This window comes from Astyanax mexicanus, chromosome 1 (assembly GCF_023375975.1).
Source record: "Astyanax mexicanus isolate ESR-SI-001 chromosome 1, AstMex3_surface, whole genome shotgun sequence".
NCBI classification, from domain to species: domain Eukaryota; kingdom Metazoa; phylum Chordata; class Actinopteri; order Characiformes; family Acestrorhamphidae; genus Astyanax; species Astyanax mexicanus.
The window spans coordinates 54,490,330-54,513,435 of NC_064408.1; the positions used below are offsets into that span (position 1 = coordinate 54,490,330).

Below are 23,106 nucleotides of genomic sequence, written 5' to 3' on the forward strand. Positions count from 1 at the left end.
TGAAAGGACTTTCCACTGTTTCAACATTAAAAACCAACGTATTTACACCCAAACATGTTTTACTCTCCTGCTCTTGCAGTTTTAATACATGCAAATGCTATAACCTTATAGCATGTTCTAAATAGTGTACATTATATTAAGAGTTTAAAGAACACTCTTAATGTAATGTAGTTCTTTATCCTAAGATGTAATGGTAAGACATTATCGACGTGTAGTCACATTTCGCTTATTCTGCGTGAATCAGGCTGGACTGTAAAATTTTGTGGAATAGTAAGAATCCTTTAAATAAAGTGTAGTGCAAGTAGTGCATTAACAGGGGAATCCAATGCGATAGGTACTGTTAAAGTCATTACTAAAAATGTATTATATAAAAAAATAGTCCTGGCCACTTTAAATGCTTTACATTTAATTGTATCATCAGTGTACCACATCCTATGTATGTCATGAATAAAAAAAAGTAGATTTAGCCAAAACCTATGAAATCAGCCAATGTCAGTGTCACTGCAGTGCTAAGAATGACCCAGCACCTATAATATACACAATAGCTGCTCTGAATCAGCGAAGAACAGGATGCAGATCAAATGGGCAATGAATGTATAAACAAGGAGGTGGTGCAATGTTATGGCTGATTGGTGAATATTTGCCTTGCATGTAACAATGAGAGGCATGCACCTCGGCTTGTTTATACCTTTCATATCGATTTATTTATAATCATAAAATCGGAACAATTATCAAAGCAACCTCAGTTTTTAACATATCAAAAAGTACATGCGCTATGATTTCGGATTAATGTTTACTAATTTATTTGAGAATATACACCTAAAATGGAGACGCCATAGCAAAACGTTTTGCGTGTATTGTTTGTATTAAACCTAACCTATGTTAATTATGTATATATTGCTTGTATTTGTATATTCGTATGTATTGTGCTGTATAAAGGAATTTCAATAATAATAATAATAATAATAATAATAATAATAATAATAATAATAATAATAATAATAATAATAATATTGAAAAAATGATTATATAAATTATAAATAACTATTTTATTATTACTTTGAGGAGCACCTTTAAAAATAAGTGAATATAGAAGTGCCCCAATCATTCAAAGCCTTTAAATGAACGTTGATTTATTTAATGACAGAATTTCAGCACTACCCGATGCCTATGAAATTACATTTGCAACCAAAAATTACATTTATTCGATTTATTTATTTTTTTGCTACTAGGGTCAGGACATATTTTAGACACTCAGATGGTCCCAAAACAAGGCAGTGAAGCAGTGAAGATGGTGTATTTTGTGACACAGGGTCAGTGAACACGGGGTTAAATCCAAACTCAGGCGAGCTAAATAAGAGCACGACTAATGGAAATGCGAAAAGGTCATGATAACAAACCATTAGTGTTTCTTCTCGCAGTGTGCTGGCAGTGGGCCCGCTCCCGCGGAGCTGCAGGCGCGCTCCCGCGCAGACCTCGTTAAAGCCGCGCTCCTCGAGCTCCTCTCTGTGAGCGCGCCATGATCGATCGCGCACTTGTTTACTTCAAGCCATCAGCGTGAAGCAAAACAGAGCCTGCCAGCAGCTCTGGAAGCATTAGCGGCGGCCCGAGTAAGCCTATCCTTTATTAATTGGTGCAATAAGTCGACCTTAAGGAAGGAAGCAAAGCGCACGAGTTACAAAGAGGATAAAACGCCAAAACATGTTTTCTGGAGATGTTTCAAGAGTTCGAAGGCTATCAGCTACCCGGCAGACACGTTTTAAAGAAACAGATTAAATCCAGCTCAAACTGTGCTATTAGGCCAACTGTTAAAAACTCGCTAACTAATAATAAATAAATCAACGAATATGACTAGAAAGATGCATCATGTTTTATGTCAAAGGACTGTCATTCCATATTACCTTCCTCTTATCTGAAGCAATACTCGTATCTATGTAATAAAGAACTATTTTATGTTTTTGTCTTATCATATTAATCTGTCTTAATCACTTGTCAGACGGTTTACACGTAACACTTTTTATCTTAAGGACCTTGCATGACAGTGTTTAGGGCAATCGATCAATTACAGGACATTTTAATAAATATTGACATAAAATGTATTTCGAAATGTAATGAATGCCATAAGCTATACGTTTCACCCATTACTGACACACATGTTTAAATGCACGCACATCTAATCCATGTAAAGAAGTATTGCCAGTAAATTCGAGAACTCTTTAGCAGATAAACATTAACCTTTTATTCCTATGTCTAATGTCAGGCATGAGATAGAGGGATATAATTCTCCCAGCATTGGGCTGTGGAGCAGTTCTTTGGAATGGAGCTTCCGTATCCAATACCACCGGGATCCTTTCCTAATTAACACTCTTGCTGCTAAATGCAGTTAAATCCTCCACAAAGGCTCCACAATATGCCACGAGGACAGTACAGACAGTTACACCAACAGCAGGATGAATTCTTTTTATTACCATTGGAATAAAAGTATGTAAATGTACTGTATATGACAAGTATTTAACTAATGTAATCTTAGCAATAATACATTTTACATGGTGCTTTTAATTGTTATTTTAAAAACATGTCGGACCCAAATGCCAGTCAATTTTGAGTGTCATGATTGTTGGTGTCAGATGGGCTGCTAAAGTATTTTTAAACTGCCGATCTGGAATTTTAATACAACGGTCTCTAGAGTTACTCAGACTGGTTTAATAAAGAAAACACATCCAGTGAGTGGCAGTTCTGTAAAGGGAAACATCTTGTTGTTTTGTGAGGTCAACAGGGAATATGTATTTCATAAAGCCAGAACAGCAGATGGGAGTAATTTAAATAAAGGTTTTACATGTTTAGAACTACACCTGGTGGAATTAATTACCCTTTAATAGGGCACGTTGAGCAACAAGACCCATGTATGGAACCCCAATGGTTACGGGGACTGCTAAAGTTTCAGTTACTGGCAGATTTTGCACTTGTTTTGTATACATTTACTCTATTCCGGTCTCATATTCTCTAGGATATAGGTATACTTAAAAAATGGTCTTATCTTACCTCAGTCTCTCCTATATAGTTTAAACCCAATATAATGGTAGTTTATTCTGGTGTGGTACTGAGTGAGCAGCATAACAGTTGCTGTATAAAAACAACATGACAGAGTGGACAGAGCATTACTGGATTTTTTAAAACTGTGTTATTTAGCTATTGAAAAACGTGCACATGTGCAGAAAACTGTATAAAATATATAAAAAATGTAATAAAGGTTAACGTTCCTCTATATCTGAAACAATGTGTTCATTTAAAGTACTTCTGGAAAATGTATCGTTACATAGTATTACATAGTGTTTGTGTGAAATTTAAACAAGGCCACGTCATACTTATATTGACCCACACGTTTAAGCAGGGAAACATGATGTGCTTGTTTCCGTAGCTTCATCATTTTTATTAATTGCTTTTTTTTTTTTGCAGATGATTAAGACCTACTTTTATGCCCAGAAAACTCAAGCTCGCACACTTGTTTCCACCAGAGCAACACCATACTGGCCTCTAGCGAACAAAAACGTGCCTCCAAGTTAAAAGACACGGTACTGGCAAAAAAAAAAGGGAAACATCAGCCTATACTGTCTCCCAGCTATAGAAATATTTTGTTATTCACTACAATAAATAGCATACATATAAATGGATGGGTAGGAGCGTAATGTACATTAATAATTGAAAGTCTGCGGGAGAGTGTGACTGTGAGACAGTGCAGAATGTGACCCTGACCTAATTCCCAATACGACAACATATCTGGGGAGCAATTCAGTGTACAATCCAAACACATTTGCACAGCAATATTCCCATAATTCTGAGTAGTTTTGTCAAAAGCATTTGAATTTATGACAGATGGGAATAAGATGTTTATTGGACTCAAGCCTGCAGTCCCTAAAGTAACAAGATGCAGCTGGTAAAGTTCATAGTTCCGTTGGAGTCTTTTAAAATGTCAATAATTCAGTCTACATTTAAATACAATCTTAACTATTTTTTCAGCCTATTAATATTAACATTAATGTCTTAGTCCAAATAAGGTTATTTCTTTGTGGTCCTTAGGATGATAAGAAATACAAGTGTGCTGTGATGCAATAGACTGAGCAGATTTAGCAGAATATTTTGAATTTAAAATTTGAGTCAAGTTTTAGTGAACATTTAAATACAAAACAAACATCAATGAGGTGGGACAGAAATAGCTGTTACCTGTTTCCAAAGTTAAGCCTGTTAGAGTCAATGCAATTCACTGCAAACCAATACTAAATGAGGCAGACAACATAAATTCATTGAATTTAATCACAATTTAAACTTAACTTTCATACTTAAATATTATTTGGACATAAACAGGTTAAAAACGGATGTCCACATGTGTGTGTGCTCCTATAAGTACCATTCATGAGCTCTTGCCATTGCAGTAAACAATCTACAATACCAATACAAATGACAAAACATTACACTTAACACTTAACATTCTGGTATATTCTAGCATAAAACACTGCCTTCAAGTAAACATTCTGTATTGTTTTTAATACAGAATACTCAATAAAACAGGATAACATGATGCCTCACAATATCAAGAGAAGTGGCTGAAAATTAAGTGGCTAAACGAGAGCTTGGTACATTCAATGTCTCCTTCATGTTTTAATGGGGATATATAATGAAGAAATAAAAAGTTTAAAGCAGTCCATATATGGAGATTTTTTGTCATGATGCCACAAGAACAAACTCATTAATATATCAGTCTGTAGTGGTTTAGTTATACTTATTTATACAGCAACTCTCAGGCATGTTTCACACTGTGCATCAGAACAGTGTACATAAAAGGCTTGTTTAATCTGAGAGATAAAGATATGCTGAAAATAATCATGATAGATAAGTTCTGGCCATCTTTGAAACATGAAACCAAAAGAATGTTATAAACATCAATATCAAAGAAAAATGTACATAAAATGTATAATATAAAAAATTACTCAGTATGACATAAGTAGGTTTTTCTAATGGGTAAAATGGGAAATGTCTTCTTTTTTAAGTATTTCCTGTTATTTGTCTTTCTCAAATTCTCTAGATAATGAATAAAAAATGTTTTCCAGGTAGTACATGGGGCAACTTAAGCGCATTATGTACCTTGGCCAGTTGGTGGCCATCCACTATCAGCTGTTGGTGAGCTCTGCCTGTTGTTCTGAGGTGTTACTAGAACATTCCATGATGTGCACTATTGTAATGGAAATTCACTGTTTTGTAGCTTTTAATGCTGAACTCAAATACAAAGACATTTTATCGCAAACCAACAACCCAGCCAGCATCATATTTTACTGTAATCTCAGCCTGGGGAGTCATATGACTGGAGGAGACACAAACAGACACTGATGTGAGTGTTTTACACATAAGCACTCCAATCCCACACTCCTCCTCTAGACCTGACTCTAAAGTATGAGTCTCTTTGTGTGGCAACATAATTCATTATCATGTAAACGATCCTAGGTTATGTAATTTTGCAGGCAGTAGTTGTGTCTTTACCTATTGTAGAACATTGGACCTTTTAATGTTTAAGCTGGATGCTGATCATTTTAAGTGTATTAGAAGGATGTGTTCTCCCTGAATTAAAGTTTACAAAATACATTAAACAATGTGCACAGTTTTCTCGGTATGCTGCAGAAGAATTAAGGATACAAAGTTAACAAGGCATCGTGTATCAGTGCAGACAACAGTGATTCTACAACTCACAAAAAAAAATATTACAAAACACAGAGCTACAATAGCACTCTTGTTTAGTGCAAATCTACATTCATCATACGCTCTAAATTAATCAAAATAGAAACGGATTTCTAACTTAATTTACACCAATGTTCTAAATAGTTAACATATTTCAAATTAGGTGGTTTAAAAGCTAATAGTTTGCTTGTGTGTCCTTCCTGCACAGCTGGATATCAGTCAGAACACTACAGTGTTGCTCCTAAATAAGCCATGTTTAGCACTGCGTATTATTTTCTGAACACTCAACATCAATAGCATGACATTTATAGATGTACCAAAAAAAGCTATACAAAAGTGACAAAAGCTACATAATTTGTCCTATGCTATGAAATCAGCCTGGAAACTTTGTGGAAGACTGCCATTACTGCAATTTAGGGTTTTGTGTTTTACTTATTTTACATATTACTTTGAGGTTATGTAACTTGTGTATAACTGATGGTCAATTATTCAGAGAAAAACAGTGCTAGGAAAAAGAGCAGTGCTTTTTTTGCTTAAATACATCATTTTCTGTCAGTACATAGACTCACTCTCGCGCAAACTGCCAAATGGAAGGCTAAAAGTGCTGCCAAGTCTCTTTGTTACTCTGCCTCCTCCACCACTTCTCCAGCTCCAGTTCAGTAAAGAGGTGGAGCCTCTGTCACTGTCTCCACCTTGTCTCTGTTGAGTGACAGTCTCCCGGTCACTGCTGGGTGAAAGTGAGGCTGCCCTTTTCTCTACCTGTGCAAAAAGTATAAGACATTGACAGGTCTGTATTAATATAAGAAACTATATCAAACTGATATATCAGTAATGTGACATGATAAAAGATTGGCCTGCATAATCCAGTAAAATCACTTTCTTTTTATGGATAAGATATAAACTAAAGGACTCATCTGGGACTATGAATGTTCAAGTACTTACAATATTTAAAAATTTAAAAAGGTCTGTGAGCTTATTTACATATTCAGTAATTTCATTACTATTAATGCCAATACCACTTTAATTGTTATCAACTTGTTGATGCCCTAGTTAACTTTAAAAAGTTTGCAACCCATGTTTATTATACGTAATTATACATGAGTGTGTTTGTGGGTGTGTACCTCGTTTGTGAGTAGGGTAATAACATCAAGCTCCACTCCTCTTTCAGAACAGCCTTTCAAAACATGAACAACCTCTGCATGCTCTGCCCATCTGCAGTCTGAACCATTTACAGCCACTATGTAATCACCTTCATGAAGTCCTGCCTCCTGCAACACAAACAATTTTAAGACAAGATAAGGCAGGGCTAACCATTTTTTCCATTAAATCACAGCACACAACCATCACTTAAATCATTTGAAAAAATCAGTCAATGTAAACCTAAAAGCGTTCACTCTTAAATTAACATTTAATTTTTAAATATTTAAAATGAATGAGAAACAATATTCACCAGTTAAAATTCTGTAAATTTAATCATGCTAAAAGTAACTTCTTCATATGGTCTTCCCACAAGTGCATTATTTTTTGCATGTCTCTAAATGTTCTGCTTAAACTACTGAGCAGATGTTTATTCTTAAATAAAAACTCTACTTGAACTTTTCTAACATTCATGCATTGTTTGAAATGTATAGTGTATTGTACATGAACACATCATGTATATAATTTGTATAATAAAACATGTTTTATAATATATATGTTTTATATATAATATGTTTTATATATAACAACTGGGTTATTTGTTACAATTTGCTATTATGTTATGAGATTTCCTCTGATATTCTATAAAACCTAGCCAACAATGCAACAGTTGCTACAAAAGAGGGGGCAGGATCTAGACAGACCAAAAGATTCCTAGCACTTAGTGATGTTTAGTAAAGTTTAGTGAATACAGTCAGATTCATTTTGATTCTCCGCAATGTAACATTATATCATGTAAATATCCTTACAGCAGCACATCCCTCTGGCAGCACACCAGCAACCAAAACCGGTGAATCCCCACGCAGAGTGAGACCAAGCCCCGCCTCTCCTCGCACCAGACACAAACGACGACCCACCCATCGATTCCGAGCACAAAATAAAGAGAGAGGGCCCTACACAAAAAAACAGCAACTATAAACAGCCTTTTAGTTTGTGTTTGTGTGTGAATGATAAAAAATAAAGAGTAAAAAGATGATGATATGGCAAACTGTATTTTTTATACAGTGCTTTTGAACTTAAACTTCTGGGTCTAAAATATTCCCTGCACACATAACATCTACTATATATCTATTATAAGTTCTTTAAGAGCTGGATAAGAAATTAAGTGAAATGACCCTCCCCCCCCCCCCCCCCCCCCAATCCCCCACACTTAAGTTCAAAAGCACTGTTAGAATATATAAGAAAATCATATATTTTTGCTGTCACACAAAAACCTTGTATCTCCAAAATTGCAACATTACAGAATGAAAATAGTTGTCTTCACTTTTACTATTTGTAATTTTGGGCCATTTCTACTGGAACATCCATTATTAAATTTTGACCGTGTAAAAATCACAAAATTGAGATACACAGTTTTCAGGTGACACTGGCAATATGCTTTAAATGAGTAGCCAAGAGTGCAGTCTGTATTACCAGTCGGTGAAAGATGTCCGTTACTCTAACTGAGCTGAAGTCAGGAGTTTTAATATCAGGCTTTTGATAAGTGTGTGCTGCGGGGGAGAGGTCAGAGGTTACAAATATAAATGACATTTATTGATAATAGACTCTCAACTTTAGTCTGTCAAGCTGAAAAATGCATAAATAAAATTGATTACTAGTTTGAAATGGTGGATATTCAAATACTACAGACTGTACACATTACAATATAATAATTTAAAAATATAAGAATTAAATTTTTTTTAAATTAAACATGCAAAAAGTATCGAACTGCTACAATTTCAAATTAAATTAGGAAGCACTGAATATGAAAAACATATTTTCTCTTACACTGAATTTCTGGCGCTTCTGCAATTTCACAAAAATCATCCTCTTGATCAATGTCTGAGTATTTCTCCAGTGAGCGTGTGTGTGCATATGATAGGACTTCTTGTAAAATATCCATCTTGCGCAGCATCTTACACACACCATGGAGGCGCAACGCCTCCTCGTGTCTTATGATGGCTTTGCGCAAATGACCTTTACCTAGTGAACAAAAGGTACACAGTCAATAATGGACAAAAATACCTGTTTTTTTTCATGACACTTTTAAAGACGTTTTGTAGCTAGTGAAGAGTCTTTTTGACTCATTCTTTCTAGCAATAGGATTTTAGTTCTTGCAAAAGATTCTAAAGTTGAAGGACAATCAGATGCTTGCACATGTACAAACAGTGTTGATTTGTAATTATTAGTTTAGATGTAAATATTGATCAGATAGTGATTCATTTTGTGTTGTATTTAACCCTGCCCACTAGATAGCAGTTGTTGTACTCTAGCATTAGATCCCACTGCCCCACTGCACAAAAAGTATATCACCTTGTAGTATATCACTTTGCTTAGTGGCATATAACACTGCAATATTTTGAATAGTAAGCCCAGTATTGTGATACACATCACTGAGTTCTTAATGATACACAGCCCTACAAGGTAGAGGTCAAAACCAAACAGAGAACCAAACAAGGGGCCAACCACGAGACAAAACCATAAGATAAGGCTAACCGGAGCAATACTATATATGAAACAGATAAGGTTTGCAGTACTTGACAGGGTAAGATAACAGTTCAGGAATGGTTGGGTTTGACGGTGTGATCGTGTCACGTGGTTTATGGGAAAATTTGTTGGAGGATTCAAACAGAGGAAGAGGTGGAAGCCAGAAGTGTGACAAATATTTGTATATATTTTTTTTTTTCTGAAGATACAGATTTCCTTCTAATAAATAAAAGTCTGCTTTCAAGCAGACAGTCCTCCCAGAAAGTTTTCTTGGTCTTCCAGAGGTTTACGTTTCTTATCAGTGCCATAAAGGGGTACTACAAACGGTGATCTATTGCTGTTAAAGAACCACTTTGGCTTGTTTTTAAACATATTTGTAAAAGAAATGTGTAAAGAGTGTAAAGAAACATAACAGTATGTGTCGGTTCTTTAAACCTTGCATTGTGTTGGAGTCTGTTTTGAAAGTGGATGAATCTTTTGATTTTAGCAAGAATATTGTGCTCTCTCTCAGCTCTATGAGACAGCTAATGTACTGAAATCAGATTTGTAGTTTATTTTCATAGTCTTATATAGTCATAGTTAGTATAGACATAGTTTTATAGTCAACACGAAAGTGTTGGCACCACTGAATGTGACTGTGTGCAAGGCATCATGAAATGTGAAGATTACCAAAGGATTTTGGGTTGCAATGTAGGGCCCAGTGTCAGAAAGCTGAGTTTGCATCCTATGTCATGGGTCTTCCAGCAGGACAACGACCCCAAATATACTTCAAAAAGCACCCAGAAATGGATGGAAACAAAGCTGAAGGGTTCTAAAGTGGCCAGAAATGAGTCCGGATCTAAATCCCATTGAACATCCTTGGAGAGATCTTAAAATTGCTGTTGGGAGAAGACTTCCTTCAAATATGAGAGACTTGGAGCAGATTGCAAAAGAAGAGCGGTCCAAATTTCCAGTTGAGAGGTGTAAGAACCTTGTTGATGGTTAAAGGAAGCGATTGATTTCAGTTTTTTTTTTTTTTTCAAAGGGTGTGCAACCAAATATTAAGTTGAGGGTGCCAATAATTTTGTCCGGCCAATTTTTTTTTGGCTTTTTTCCCTCTGTTTTTTGTGTTTTTCCAATACACACAAAGGAAATAAACATGTGAATAACAAAAAAAATGTAATTGCAATCATTTTCTGGGAGAAATACTTCATTTTCTGGAAAACAATCAGGGGTGCCAACACTTTCGGCCATGACTGTACATTAAAGTAGGGGTGTACAATATAAACAAAAATATGATGTGTTGGATATCCACTAATAATGGATATGCTGATATTGATGTGAAACACAACAAATTAAGATCCTGAATGAATTCAAATTCAATATAGGTTTTTAAAACACTTTGCTGCACTCATTTTCTCCTGGCTCTAGGGTTGGTGTACGTGTTCACGGTGGACCTCTTCCTTGCTAAGAGCTCCCTCTGTTGTTGCGTTTGGGTAATGCAGACTGAGTTTGCTTATATTTATAATGTTAATGCAGCCATTTCAATGTGTTTATCGTAAAAAACTCATTCACACCATGTCATTTATGGTTATCTAACCGTTGCAATGGAACAGTAACAGAGAATATTATGAAAATGATCATCATTTGGGCTAATCTATTATTATTCAATAACAGATAATTAAATAACTATTATTTAATTTGGAATATTATAATGATGCCACTGACAAATTGTGCCAATAGCACCTACATAAAAATATAATTCTAGACATTTTAAAGTTGCTAACATATTCTAAAAGTGGAGCTGACCAATGAACAGAGGATTATAAAAGCTGCTGAAAGGTAGTGTTTAAGGATTGATTATGTTTGGGATAAATAAAATGATGTCTTCTGCTGTCTCCAACACTGCCTCCTATACCCTCCTTCCTCTTATAAAATACATATTTACTAGTGTTCTTTATGATTAGCCAACTAGTAACAATTTAAGTAGGTAATTTTGCAAGGCTTAGTGCAAAACCACCAGCATGCATATTTTCAAAATACAATTTTCTTCAAGTTTTGATTCTCATTGGTTTAATTACATTATGTTTCATGTCAGCAATTGGACTGCTTTACTGTGGCATATACATCTCACTTCTCAGATTTAGCTTTTATTTTTTACACATAACATTTACTTAATCAAGCTTCTAAGCTGATAGATTCTAAATGTATTCACAGCATATATGTCAAACAGAACAGACATCTTTCAAACAGATAACTGCAGCGTTCAAAAATGTCTTATATATCCATACATTTTAATACATTAGTGGACCAGTGTGCTTACCCAGTCTCAGTCTGTCCTCTGGCTCTTGTAGACACAGTGTGTCTGGAGGTCTAGTGTGGACCAGCTTTAAGGCCTTCACCGCAGAACCACAATCATTGACCTTGTCAATCATATCTATGGAACCACAGACCAACCATCATTTATCATGCAATGCATCATCAATTATACCAATTTTATATAGATTTTATATAGCTACGTTTGGTTAACCGATGATATTTTAAATTGTATACAATGATTAGCAGTTTTAAAGAGCATCAATGTTTTTGTATCTTGGCTACATGTTTGTCACTCTTAAATGTTTCAGGTCATCAAACAAATGAAAACATTAGTCAAAGACAAGTAAACACAAAATGCAGTTTTTAAATAAAGGTTTGTAAAAATCCAAACCTACATGGTCCTGTGTGAAAAAGTGTTTGCCCCCCAAAACACAATTGGTTGGGCCACCCTTAACAAAAACAACTGCAATCAGGCATTTGCAGTAACTTGCAATGAGTCTTTCACAGAGCTCTGGAGGAAATCTGGCTCCACTCTTTTTTACAGAATTGCTGTAATTTCACCACATTGAAAGGTTTTCAAGCATGAACTCCATTTTTAAGGTCATGCCACAGCATCTCAATCAGACTAGTTTTCATTTTTTTTTTCTTCAGTCATTAAGAGGTTGGACTTGCTGCTGTTTTTTTAAATCATTGTCCTGCTGCAGAACCCAAGTTTATTATAGCTTGAGGTCTCAAACAGATAGCCAGACATTCTACTTCAAATATGATTATGGCTTTACGGCCAATGAAAACACAAACATCTGTGTCTCAGAAAATTTTAATATTATATAAAACCAATTAGTATTTTTGGCAAAGTTCTACTGGAAAATGAAACCACATCTTCATAAAAGTTGTCAGCAGAGAGAAGCATGAAGTGCTGTAATATTTTCTGGGAAAACACTGACTTTAGACTTAATATAACACAGTGGATCAACACCAGCAGATGACATGACTCCAAACCATCAGTGATCATCAGTAAATTTAGCATTTCATTTGTAAATCAATGGATCAGAGTCTGGAGGAAGAGTGGAGAGACACACATTCCAAGCTGCTTGAGGTCTAGTGTGAAGTTTCCACAATCAGTGATGGTTTGGAGAGTCATGTCATCTGCTGGTGTTGATCCACTGTGTTATATCAAGTCCAAAATCAGCGCAGAAAATCTGAAATAACAGCTTAAAATGGATCACTCTGTGTGTAATGTATGTATATAAAGTTCACATTTTGAACTGAATTAATAATAAAAAAAGTTTTTCAATGATATTCTATTTTTTTTTAAATGCACTAATACTACAGCTACAGCTAAAAGTTCATAAAAAGCAACACATTATGCCCCGATATGAAGAAATTCAAAAGCACATGAGAAAATAAAGTCATCTATCAGTGTGGAAAAGGTTAAAAAGTCATTTCTAAGGCTTGGGGACTCTAGCAGATCACAGTGAGAGCTATTACTCACAAATGGAAACAAACAACATGGAACACTGGTGAACCTTCCCAGGAGTGGCTGGCAAAAAACATTATTTCAGAAGGTCATGGACAACTCATGAAGGAGGTCACAAAAGAGCCCAGAACAACATCCATGGGAGAGTTTCAAGGCAAAAAACACTGCTGATCAAAAAGAACACAACAGCCCATTTGCCAAAAAATGATCCCCAGAAGTTTGGGTAAACATTCTTCAGACTGACATGACAAAAGTGGAATTTTTGAAAGGTGTGTGTCTTGTTACATCTGGTGTAAAAACAACACATAATTTCATCATACTGAACGAAAAGCATGGTGGTGGTAGAATAATGTTCTGGACCTGCTTTGCTGCTTCAGGTACCAGACAATTCTGAAGAAGAATCTGGCATCTGTTTGTGACCTAAATCTTAGGCATACTTGGGTTCTGCAGCAGGACAATAATCTGAAGCACACCAGCAGGTTCACCTCTGAAAGGCTTATAAAAAAGTTTTGGAGTGGCCTAGTCAAAGTCTGATTGAGATTCTGTGGCATGATCTTAAACAGGATGTTTATGCTCAAAAATCCTCCAATGTGGCTGAATTAAAATAATTCTACAAATAAGAGTAAAACAAAATACCACCACAGAGATGTAAAAGACTCATTGTCATTTATCAGTAAAGCTTGACTGCAGTTGTTTCCACCAGGGGTGGCACAACCAAGTTAGTAGGTTTATTTATGTATTTATACATTATATTATTTTTACATTTACATATTCATCAAGTCTAATGAAGAAACATGCAGAAGGTGCACTCACCTGAGCAGTCGCACAGTGCAGCAGCAGTGTAGTAATGGGCCAGTGCTCTAAAATGCTGAGTTTTGACCTGGACCACAGAGAGCCAGGAGAATGGCACATAATCCTTCAGTAAAGGCACAGACATGGCCTGCAGCACCAGCGAATAAACATCTGAAACCTAAAACAAACACATAGCACTGTATATGCAGTGTATATGCTAACCTGAATGATCAACACCTGTGAGCACTTTAATACCAGTTTGAGCTTACTCGTGCTGACTCCTGAGCAGCCTGTAGGTTCGACATGAGATCATTCTCCTCCATAGTAAGTGTTACTCTCTCACAAATGCACTCCTGAACCTACAAAGAATAAAACACAGTGACTAGAGTTTGGAAGACTGTAGGTGCAAATACAGGTTTTATATGTATTATAACATCTACTAGACAATTGCTGTTCTTAAATTTTACACACTTACACACACACAATAAGATACATTAATTTTAAGAGTAATTCAAATGAACTAGATTTAAATAATTGCACATTATCAAAACATGTAATCATTTATCTGCATAATTTATATTCCAATAAATGTTTCCATACCTGAGCAACCATGAGGCGAACCAGCATACTCAGTGCAGGGCTACTCATATCTAGGCTGGGAGCATGAGAGAAATTCTCTTGCAAGTAGAGAAAAGCTCCTTAAAAGAAAAGAACAAATTGATAATTAATAAAATTGTATTACATTTTTTTATAAACAATATGTGTTATGGTAAAAGAAAAAAAGATATTCAGTGACATTTTTAGGATACAATGTATTAATCACAATGTTTTGATATACAGACCGAATGCATGATCAGTGACAGATTCTTAAAAACTGCTATTTAAATACTCTCTCATGCAGAACACATTGCAGCAGTTTTTGCTGGACATTATCTAATTATACAACAATAATTACTGATAAAATGTACAGTTGGGTCTTCTAGTTCTTTAACCTCTGATGATATCCATGATAATCTTAAAAAGTACTGTCAATAAGTAAGAACATTTATCAAGATAAAAATAAAATATTGTCATATAGCCCACCTCTACTTGGTAATGAGTATGCACTCATTTTGAACCTGTAGTCACCCCGTGAAAGGGTCGATGGTTGGCCACATCCATTAAGCTTTGTGATGTAGTTAAAATATTGACATTTTAAATTTGCTTTATTGGCATAACCTTAACTGAAGTTAAATTCAATGTCCTTTTTTGCCCACTCTGAACAACACATACAGTATAAGCAGAAACTTTGCAGATCAGTACCAGCAGCTCTCTGGAAAGCATCAATAGCGTTCTGGATGCCAGGCAGTGTGGAGCGGTCTTGTCTTGCTCCAATTTGTGTGTAAAGTGCCCCAATGTTAAATAACACACTTCCTTTCTCAAAAGCTAGCGCTCTCTGGCACGAAGGCACACCAGTCAGGGAATCATACCTGCCAGGAGAACAAGCCGTGTCATACAACTACACATGCAAAAGTTACAAATGTAAAAGCAAAATGTAAAAGTTGAGCCTTATGTCATTTTATAATGCAATGCAATTTTGTAATACTATTTAACAAACCATTTATTGTGCATCCCTAATTAACAAAAAAATATTCATTAATTACTAATTTTGTCCAGTGCTCTAAAATGGCGTTAGCTGCTGGAGACATGTGAGCACAGCGGAGCGTGGAACATTGCACCTCAGTCTTGGTCAAACGTAAATAACGTCAGATCAAGTGTAGTTTAAACAGCAAAGCAATGGTAGAAAACACACAATAACCACATCTTTTCTTTGAAATGTTATATTGTTTTCTGACCAAGATTTAGGCAAAAGTCAGTGTGCAGCAACAAATAAACAAATAAATAAATGCAAATAAATAAATATAAATCTCAGTCCAGTTAAATAAACTTTAGATAAGTGAAGACATGTAAAGTTAATCAAATATTATTATAAATTCATATAAAGGATAGGTTGACGTTTTAGTGTGTTGTTTCCATGATTAGAATGTTAAACTAATGTTTTAATATAAGTTATTGTGGAGCTTTAACCTTTCTAATGTCTACTGAACATGTTCATGTCTTATTACATGCTATTGTCAGTAACTAGTAGGAGGGCTCCCCTTGAGGGGGATTCTGATAATAGTGTTGTTGTATTTTCCTGCATTGACCATCACAGAATTTAAACGGCCTCTCACACAGTCGTTGTCTGGTGGGCCCAGGCCAGCTCGGGGCTCCAGGCAGTTGCAACTGTCCTGTTGCAACAGTCCTGTCTATGGATACATTAAATCCTCTGCGTCCTATTTTATAGTCTGCAATAAATAGTCTGTATTCTTTAAATAACAGGACAAACAATTATAATATATTTTCAATCTATTTTAAATATGTTATATTTAGTTTGAAAAAGTAAACACCTTTGTAAAGAAGCAATATCTTATAAGCTTTGAACTGTGTAAAATATTTCTCTTGATATTTCTGTGTGTGGTGCATTCTCTTACCAGTGGAAGTGAACTCCCAGTGTCCTGTGTGGGGCAAAAAAGCGCTGATCTAGAAAATAGAGCTGGTTGTAGTATTCCATGAGCAACTCGAGTCCCGCGTCATTACGGCTGGGGGTGCGCATCGCCTGAGTGTAAAATGAAACATGTATTAATACACCTGATTTACACTGTGTTTAGCAACAGGAAAATACTTACAAATATAGCTAGTGTAAGATATTATAGCATTAACTTGGATGCTATTTATGTCTATTATATTATATAATTATAGACGAAAATATTCAGTAAATATGTATAAAATCAAGAACACTGTCCTTTATATTATCCCAAATTTAGTAAATCATCAGTTGAAGTGTGTTTTCATTGTACCTGTCTGAGATCCATAAACTCTTTGACCTCTGACATATACAGAGAAGCATCTTCTCCATAATGTTCACTGATAAAGTCCTGAAAGAAAGAGTTTTTAAAAAAATGTTTAAATCTAAGTGAACATACCATAAGTGGAATAAGAAAAAGTCTGTTAAGCATATGTAAAAAATAAAATGAAAAGGCTCTTTATCTAGGCTTTTTTTCCCTTAGGTGTTTTTCCCACTGTGTTCATCTCTTCTGATAGGGCAGCCTTCTCATTATTATTTACAGAATTCATCCAACACCTGGTTTGGTAAATCAGTGCTTAGTGATGATAAATAAGGTGAGCTGCTGATGGACCTGAACAAAATGTGTCGGCTAGATAAGGGCTTAGGTACTTGGTACTTATGGTCACATACTGAACGTACCTTTACATCACATACAAATGTTGATTGTGCCTGTCCTATCAACAGTTGTCCTGGAATGGAAAACAGTGTTTGAGTAGATCTTACCTGAAGAGGGATAGTCATGTCGATTTCCTTAGTCTCTTTGAGTCCAAGTGGGATCATGGGCACATTGACCTTCTCACTTTAAGAAAGATAAAGAAAGCATTTATTATTTGTAGCACATGTACACTATTGTATTTGGGCAGCTTGTGCAATTAGTTTATACCTCTCTGTCTGGTAAACTTCCATGCTGCTATTCAGCTCCTCCAGTTCTTCTTTAAGTAGCTGCAGGTTTGAGTTTACAAAACTCAACTCCAATGACACAGTCTCCTTTACTTTCTGATTAGTTGTAGCCCTGAGACACACACCACACACACACTTCAGCCCATGTAACGATGACACGCCCACTTTTTTACACAAACAACTGGTATAAAACCAAAATGCAGCAAAAATAACAGGACATAAATATGGGTGGGCGGTGGGTCATTATGATAACAATGTGAGCTTGTGCAAATATGTTGTTTTTGACTGCAGCCTTTGATAGTGGAAAAAGCTCAAATGCTTAAAATCCCAACACTCTATGCTGCTGTTTTAGAACAAAGACACACATGAACACACACCTGTAGAGATTTTCTGCTCCTGTTCGTAAACGCAGCTCACGGTTGATTTGTTGATTGAGTTTGGCTCGTCTCTGCTGAAGTTTGCTGCGCTGTGTTAACACTAGAGGATCACATCCCTATAACAGACACACATACCCACAAGGCAAAAAAAAGTATAATTCCAATCATTACACAAACTTATGGAAACAAAGCCATTCAGTGGTTTGAGGTGAAATGGTTCATTGTTGAGAAGTCTTTAGTCCAGATTCCTAACAGCTTTAAATATATAGTTCATAAATTCATAAATACTTAAAACAATAGAACAGTATAAGGAACTGATGTAAAGTACAAATTAGGTAGCACAGAAAATTTGTGATAATCACTAGTGCTTTTTTCGATATCTGCTACACAGCCCTGTTCTCCTTTTTCCCCTCAGGCATGACTGATTAATTAGGCTACACACCTTTCCACTTGGTTTATTATATTTTATTTTATTTTTTTACATAAAATAGATAAGCAACTTTGATTTTATTTCAAGAACATTAAAACTTTATGTAGGTTACAGTACTGAACCCCAGCAATCAAAACCTTTGTAGAATTAAATGTGACTTCTTTGGACAGCAAGGTCCATGAGTATTTACATAGACAGTGACGATGTTTCTTATTTTGCCTCTCTAAACAAAATTAACCAAAATGTGAAAAATTAATAATTAAACAAAAAAAATAAATGAATACAGAATTTTTAAACAACTTAGTTTTCACAATCGGAAATGTAACTAAATAAACTAAAAACATACATTTAGTATTTTACAACAGTCAGTTTCTGAGGTTACAGATTCATGAATAACACGAGGGGCGCTCTCTATTAAAGTGTCTGGAAAAGCCTGACCTGGGAGAGATGTTTAAAGCTTAGGTTTGGTAGTTGAATTAAATTGTGTATGCCTTCCTCTGAATATTTCCTTAATTGGAGATTTGTTTTTTGTTTTTGCCTGAAATAAGACCAGATTGTAACAGATTTGCAGTCAGTGACTTTTTGATTGAGTCTCAAACCCATGAACGTATTTTTATGTTATATTGTGAATTTGTTAATGATAAAGAATGGCATCTTAAATAGATCATGATCTAATTTCCAAAATGAAGTCCAAGATTAGCCAGCATGTTGATCTGGATCAATGACAGTCACTTTCACAGCATTGTGAAGGAATTTTGACCCACTCTTCATTACAGAATTGTTTTAATTCCGCCTCATTGGATGGTTTTCAAGCATAAACTGATTTTTTTTAAGTTCCTGCCACAGCATCTTAATAAGATTCAGGTCAGGACTTTGACTAGACCACTCCACAGTCTTCAGCCATTCAAAGTTGGTCTTGATAGTGTGTTTTTGGATCACTGTCCTGCTGATGAACCCAAGTTCGTTTCAGCTTGAGGTCAAAAACTGATGGCCAGACATTCTACTTTAGGACTTTATGGTAGATACCAGAATCAAGGTTCCATTAATCACAGGAAGTCTTTCAGGTCATGAAGCAGCAAAAAAGGCCCAGACCATCACACTACCACCACCATATTTTACTGTAGCTATGATGTTGTTTTTCTGAAATGCAAAATCTTTTGTGAACTTTTGGATTAGTCGTTGCTGCGCTCTTGGGGTAACTACTAAAAAGGTTCACTACTGTTCCACGTTTTTACCATTTGTGCGTAATAGCTCCCACTGTGGTTCACTGGAGTCCCAAAACTTTAGAAATTGTTGTATAGCCTTTTCCAGACTGATAGATCGTAATTACTCTTTTCTTATTTGTTCCTAAATTTCTTTGGATATTGGCATGATGTCTAGCTTTTGAGTATCTTTCGCTCTACATCATTTTGTCAGACAGGTCCTGTTTAAGTGATTTCTTGATTCAGAACAGGTGTGGCAGTAATCAGTCCTGGGTGTGGCTAGATAAATTAAACTCAGGTGTGAGGTTTTAACTGGGAGCAGATTAATAATATTCTTCATTTAAAAACTGCATTTTGTGTTTACTTGTGTTGACTGACTAATATTGCATTTTGTTTGATGATCTAAAACATTTTAGAGTGACAAAAAAAAATCATGAAAGCACACTTTTGTGAGTACACCTCACAGTTAACATGTCCAACCTTTTGCATAGTGTCAATATTATTATCTATCACTGCCTTAACTAGAGCTGCACAGGTTGCTTCTGGAATCCCTTTCCACTGTTCCATAATCACATCAGGGAGCTGGTGGATGTTAAGACACCATACGCACCTCCACCTTCTACTTGAGAATGTCCCACAGATGCTCAACTGCGTTTAGGTCTGAACACATACTTTTAGGCCAGTACACCACTTTTAACTTCAGCTTCCTCAGCACAGCACTTTTCAACTTAGAGGTGTGTTTGGGTCATTATTGTGTTAGAAAACTGCCATGCAGCTCAATTTCTGAAGAGAGGGAATCATGCTCTGCTTCAGAATGTTGGCATACAGCTCCCCAGTGCCGGCAGCAATTATGCAGCCCCAGATCTTGATGCCACCACCACCATGCTTGATTGTAGGCAAGGGACAGTTTTTTGGTACTCCTCACCAGGATGCTGTCACACATGCTGGACACCATCTAAGCCAAATAAGTTTCTTGGTCCATCAGAGCGCAGTTCCAGTAATCCATGTTCTTGAACTTATCTTCAGCACTGTATGAGGGCTTTCTTGTGCATCAGGTTCAGAAGAGGCTCCCTTCTGGGATAATAGCTATATTTAGACACAAGTTTATGCAATGTGCGGCTTATGGTCTGAACACTGCAGGCTGACCTCCCGCTGGCAGCACTCGTGTCTATTTTTTAAAGCCAACATCTGGATATTACACTGAACACGTGGGCTCAACTTCTTAGTTTGACCCTGGAAAAGTCTGTTTCTGGAAACCTGCTGTATGACGTTGGCCATCCTGCTATATTTCAATTTAATATGTTAGCAATCTTCTTATTGCCTAGACAATCATGTGGAGAGCAATTCTTTTTCTCACATCCTTAGAGAATTATTTGTCATTTTAAATATCCACAGGTCAGTATAAGAGAACTGTAACCCCCCAGCCATACAAATCACATGACAAAAGGGATGGACATTTTTGTTTTTATGGTGATGTCCAATGAAAGTATATAATACAATATTAGCAGAGATGGGAGGGGTGTACTCACTTTTGTTGGATACTGTATAACTTACACTAACACACACACACACACACGTTTTGTTCTGTTTATTCATCTATGCTTAATAAAAAGCATAATAGGTAAACAATATCCATAAACATAATCATTATAATAATAATAAAAAAATACAAATAAGTATAACAGGCCTAATTATTAGAAGACTGATGTGTGTTGTAAGAGAGCACTAAGCCATTCTAACCCTGCATATCAGAGAACCCATTACAGTCAGATCTAGGAGAAATGAGTGGCTGTGAGGAGCACTGCGCAGACTCCGCACTACCCGCTGGGTAAGATTAACTCATGGAGTAACGGGATCGTTCCTTTTACTACAATAATAACATTAAAACACCCACCTTTCTGACTGATCCTCCGGAGACCCCCTCCTCCCTCAGCACTGATACCTCTTCCTCTGAGCCAGTGTCCGACATTCTCCTCTCTCCGGGGGGCACTCGCTCACCTGCCCACTACACTCACTGCGTCACGGGGGGCGCGCGGGGCGGCCGGGACCCTGCAGTCCTTAAAGAAACGCGAACTCGGGAGAAGCGGAGAGCGCGCGCCCGTACTGCGACACGAGGTCACGCGACACTCCAGACTGCGTGCATGTCAAACTTCAGCAAATCCGGGAGTTTCACGGTAATCCCCCCTCACACATGGAGCATTCACCAGCAGGACCCACTTAAACCCGGGCTTTGGATTAGTTTCCTACCAGTCCAACCCCTCTATCCAGTAAAAAACTCCGATCTGCAGACGATTCTTCACCATAATGCCAAACCAGAACCCCGGTAGAGAACAACTATCGAAAATAACAGCAAGACACTTGTTGCAGACCCGCTGCTGCAGCTGATCTGCGTCCCTGCTCCGGTTTAAGTCCCAGAACGAGCCCACTCCTCTGCTTTAGCCAATAGGAGCGCGATACAGGTGAGCGACAGCCCAGCTGTCCAATAGGAGCACGAGGTGGAAACTTGATTGGCAGTCCGAGCGCCAACCCCGGAGCAGGTGGGCGTGTTCAAAAGTGATTTGAAGCGGAAAGACGACCGTTGTCCGTGGCAACGCAGAGGCATCGTCAGTCGGGAGGAGTCGATAGTGCAGACAAAGACTTTATACTGAGGCCCAACGTTTCACCCACTGTTCACCACCGCACTGTCCCCCACTGACACACTTCCCACCGTCTCCCCTCACACTGACCCGGGCTAACTTAACCCCGCAGCGCTGTAAAAAACATGTAGACAAACTTTCACATGTTTTTTTTTTTTTTGCATGATCACAACCTGCAAAAGCTATCTTAATCCTGTGAAAACAAAACAGATAGATTATGAAGAAATCCTCCAATCCCCAACTATTTAATTAACCTTGGAAGTCTTCACTTCATTTAAATTTCTTTAGACCTGAATTATGTTCCAATGATGAAAAAATATAAGAATGTTTTCTGTCTGTAATGCACACAAAATTAGACACTACTATCCTAATACAAAATCTGTATTAAAATAAATCCAATTAGCCAAAACATTATAACTTAATATGATAAAAAGAAAAAAGAGTTTTCATTACTTTGCCTTATTTGTTCTGTAGTGTTGACATGCTCTAATGTCCGAGTTGCTGATTTTTATTTGTCCAGTGCAGTGGGCGGGGCTAAGCTACTGTTTCATTGACTGGTTTCTGTTGGACAACAGGTCTTAATCAGGGTTCTGTGTAACAAAACAATTAAAAAATATAATGACATGAAGTCCATTGTAATTGACGCAGGGTCTGAAAGGGTTAGTGCACTGAGGTAATGTACAGACGCAACATAATAAAAACTTCACTACTGTCCAAATACTGAAGGACCTGTCTGTATGACTGCGAAAATAGGCCATAATCAGATGATCAAATGTGGAACGCCCATACATCCTAATGAGATCCTATCCAATTTTTAGCTGGCATGTTGATATGGCCCGATTCAGTGCCACATACGACGTATCTAGGTACCTAATGAATATATATATATATATATATATATATATATATATATATATATATATATATATATATATATATATATATATATACTTTAGC

At 36.5% G+C, this 23,106-nt stretch overlaps 1 protein-coding gene across 1 annotated transcript; it reads right to left on the bottom strand.

Moving 5' to 3' along the window:
- Window positions 1–4,293: 4,293 nt before the first annotated feature.
- On the bottom strand, window positions 4,294–23,012 carry rhpn1 (rhophilin, Rho GTPase binding protein 1). Its single transcript, XM_007255641.4, has 16 exons — window positions 21,408–23,012; window positions 17,882–17,997; window positions 17,488–17,616; window positions 17,328–17,403; window positions 16,837–16,914; window positions 16,471–16,595; window positions 15,260–15,426; window positions 14,558–14,655; window positions 14,227–14,316; window positions 13,979–14,135; window positions 11,693–11,806; window positions 8,692–8,886; window positions 8,338–8,414; window positions 7,674–7,817; window positions 6,849–6,995; window positions 4,294–6,486 (listed from the first exon to the last, which is right to left on the bottom strand). Exons 1-16 carry the CDS (start codon window positions 21,480–21,482, stop codon window positions 6,280–6,282), a joined length of 1,995 nt encoding a protein of 664 aa, XP_007255703.1. The 5' UTR covers window positions 21,483–23,012; the 3' UTR covers window positions 4,294–6,279.
- Between the last annotated feature and the right edge of the window lie 94 nt (window positions 23,013–23,106).

Coding starts and splice junctions, on each gene's coding strand:
- rhpn1 (XM_007255641.4), bottom strand. CDS start 21,482: ATGTCGGACACTGGCTCAGAGGAAGAGGTATCAGTGCTGAGGGAGGAG. Junction 17,404..17,487: donor GAAGTTTACCAGACAGAGAG/GTATAAACTAAT, acceptor TCTTTCTTAAAG/TGAGAAGGTCAATGTGCCCA. Junction 11,807..13,978: donor TGCACTGTGCGACTGCTCAG/GTGAGTGCACCT, acceptor GTGGTTCCATAG/ATATGATTGACAAGGTCAAT.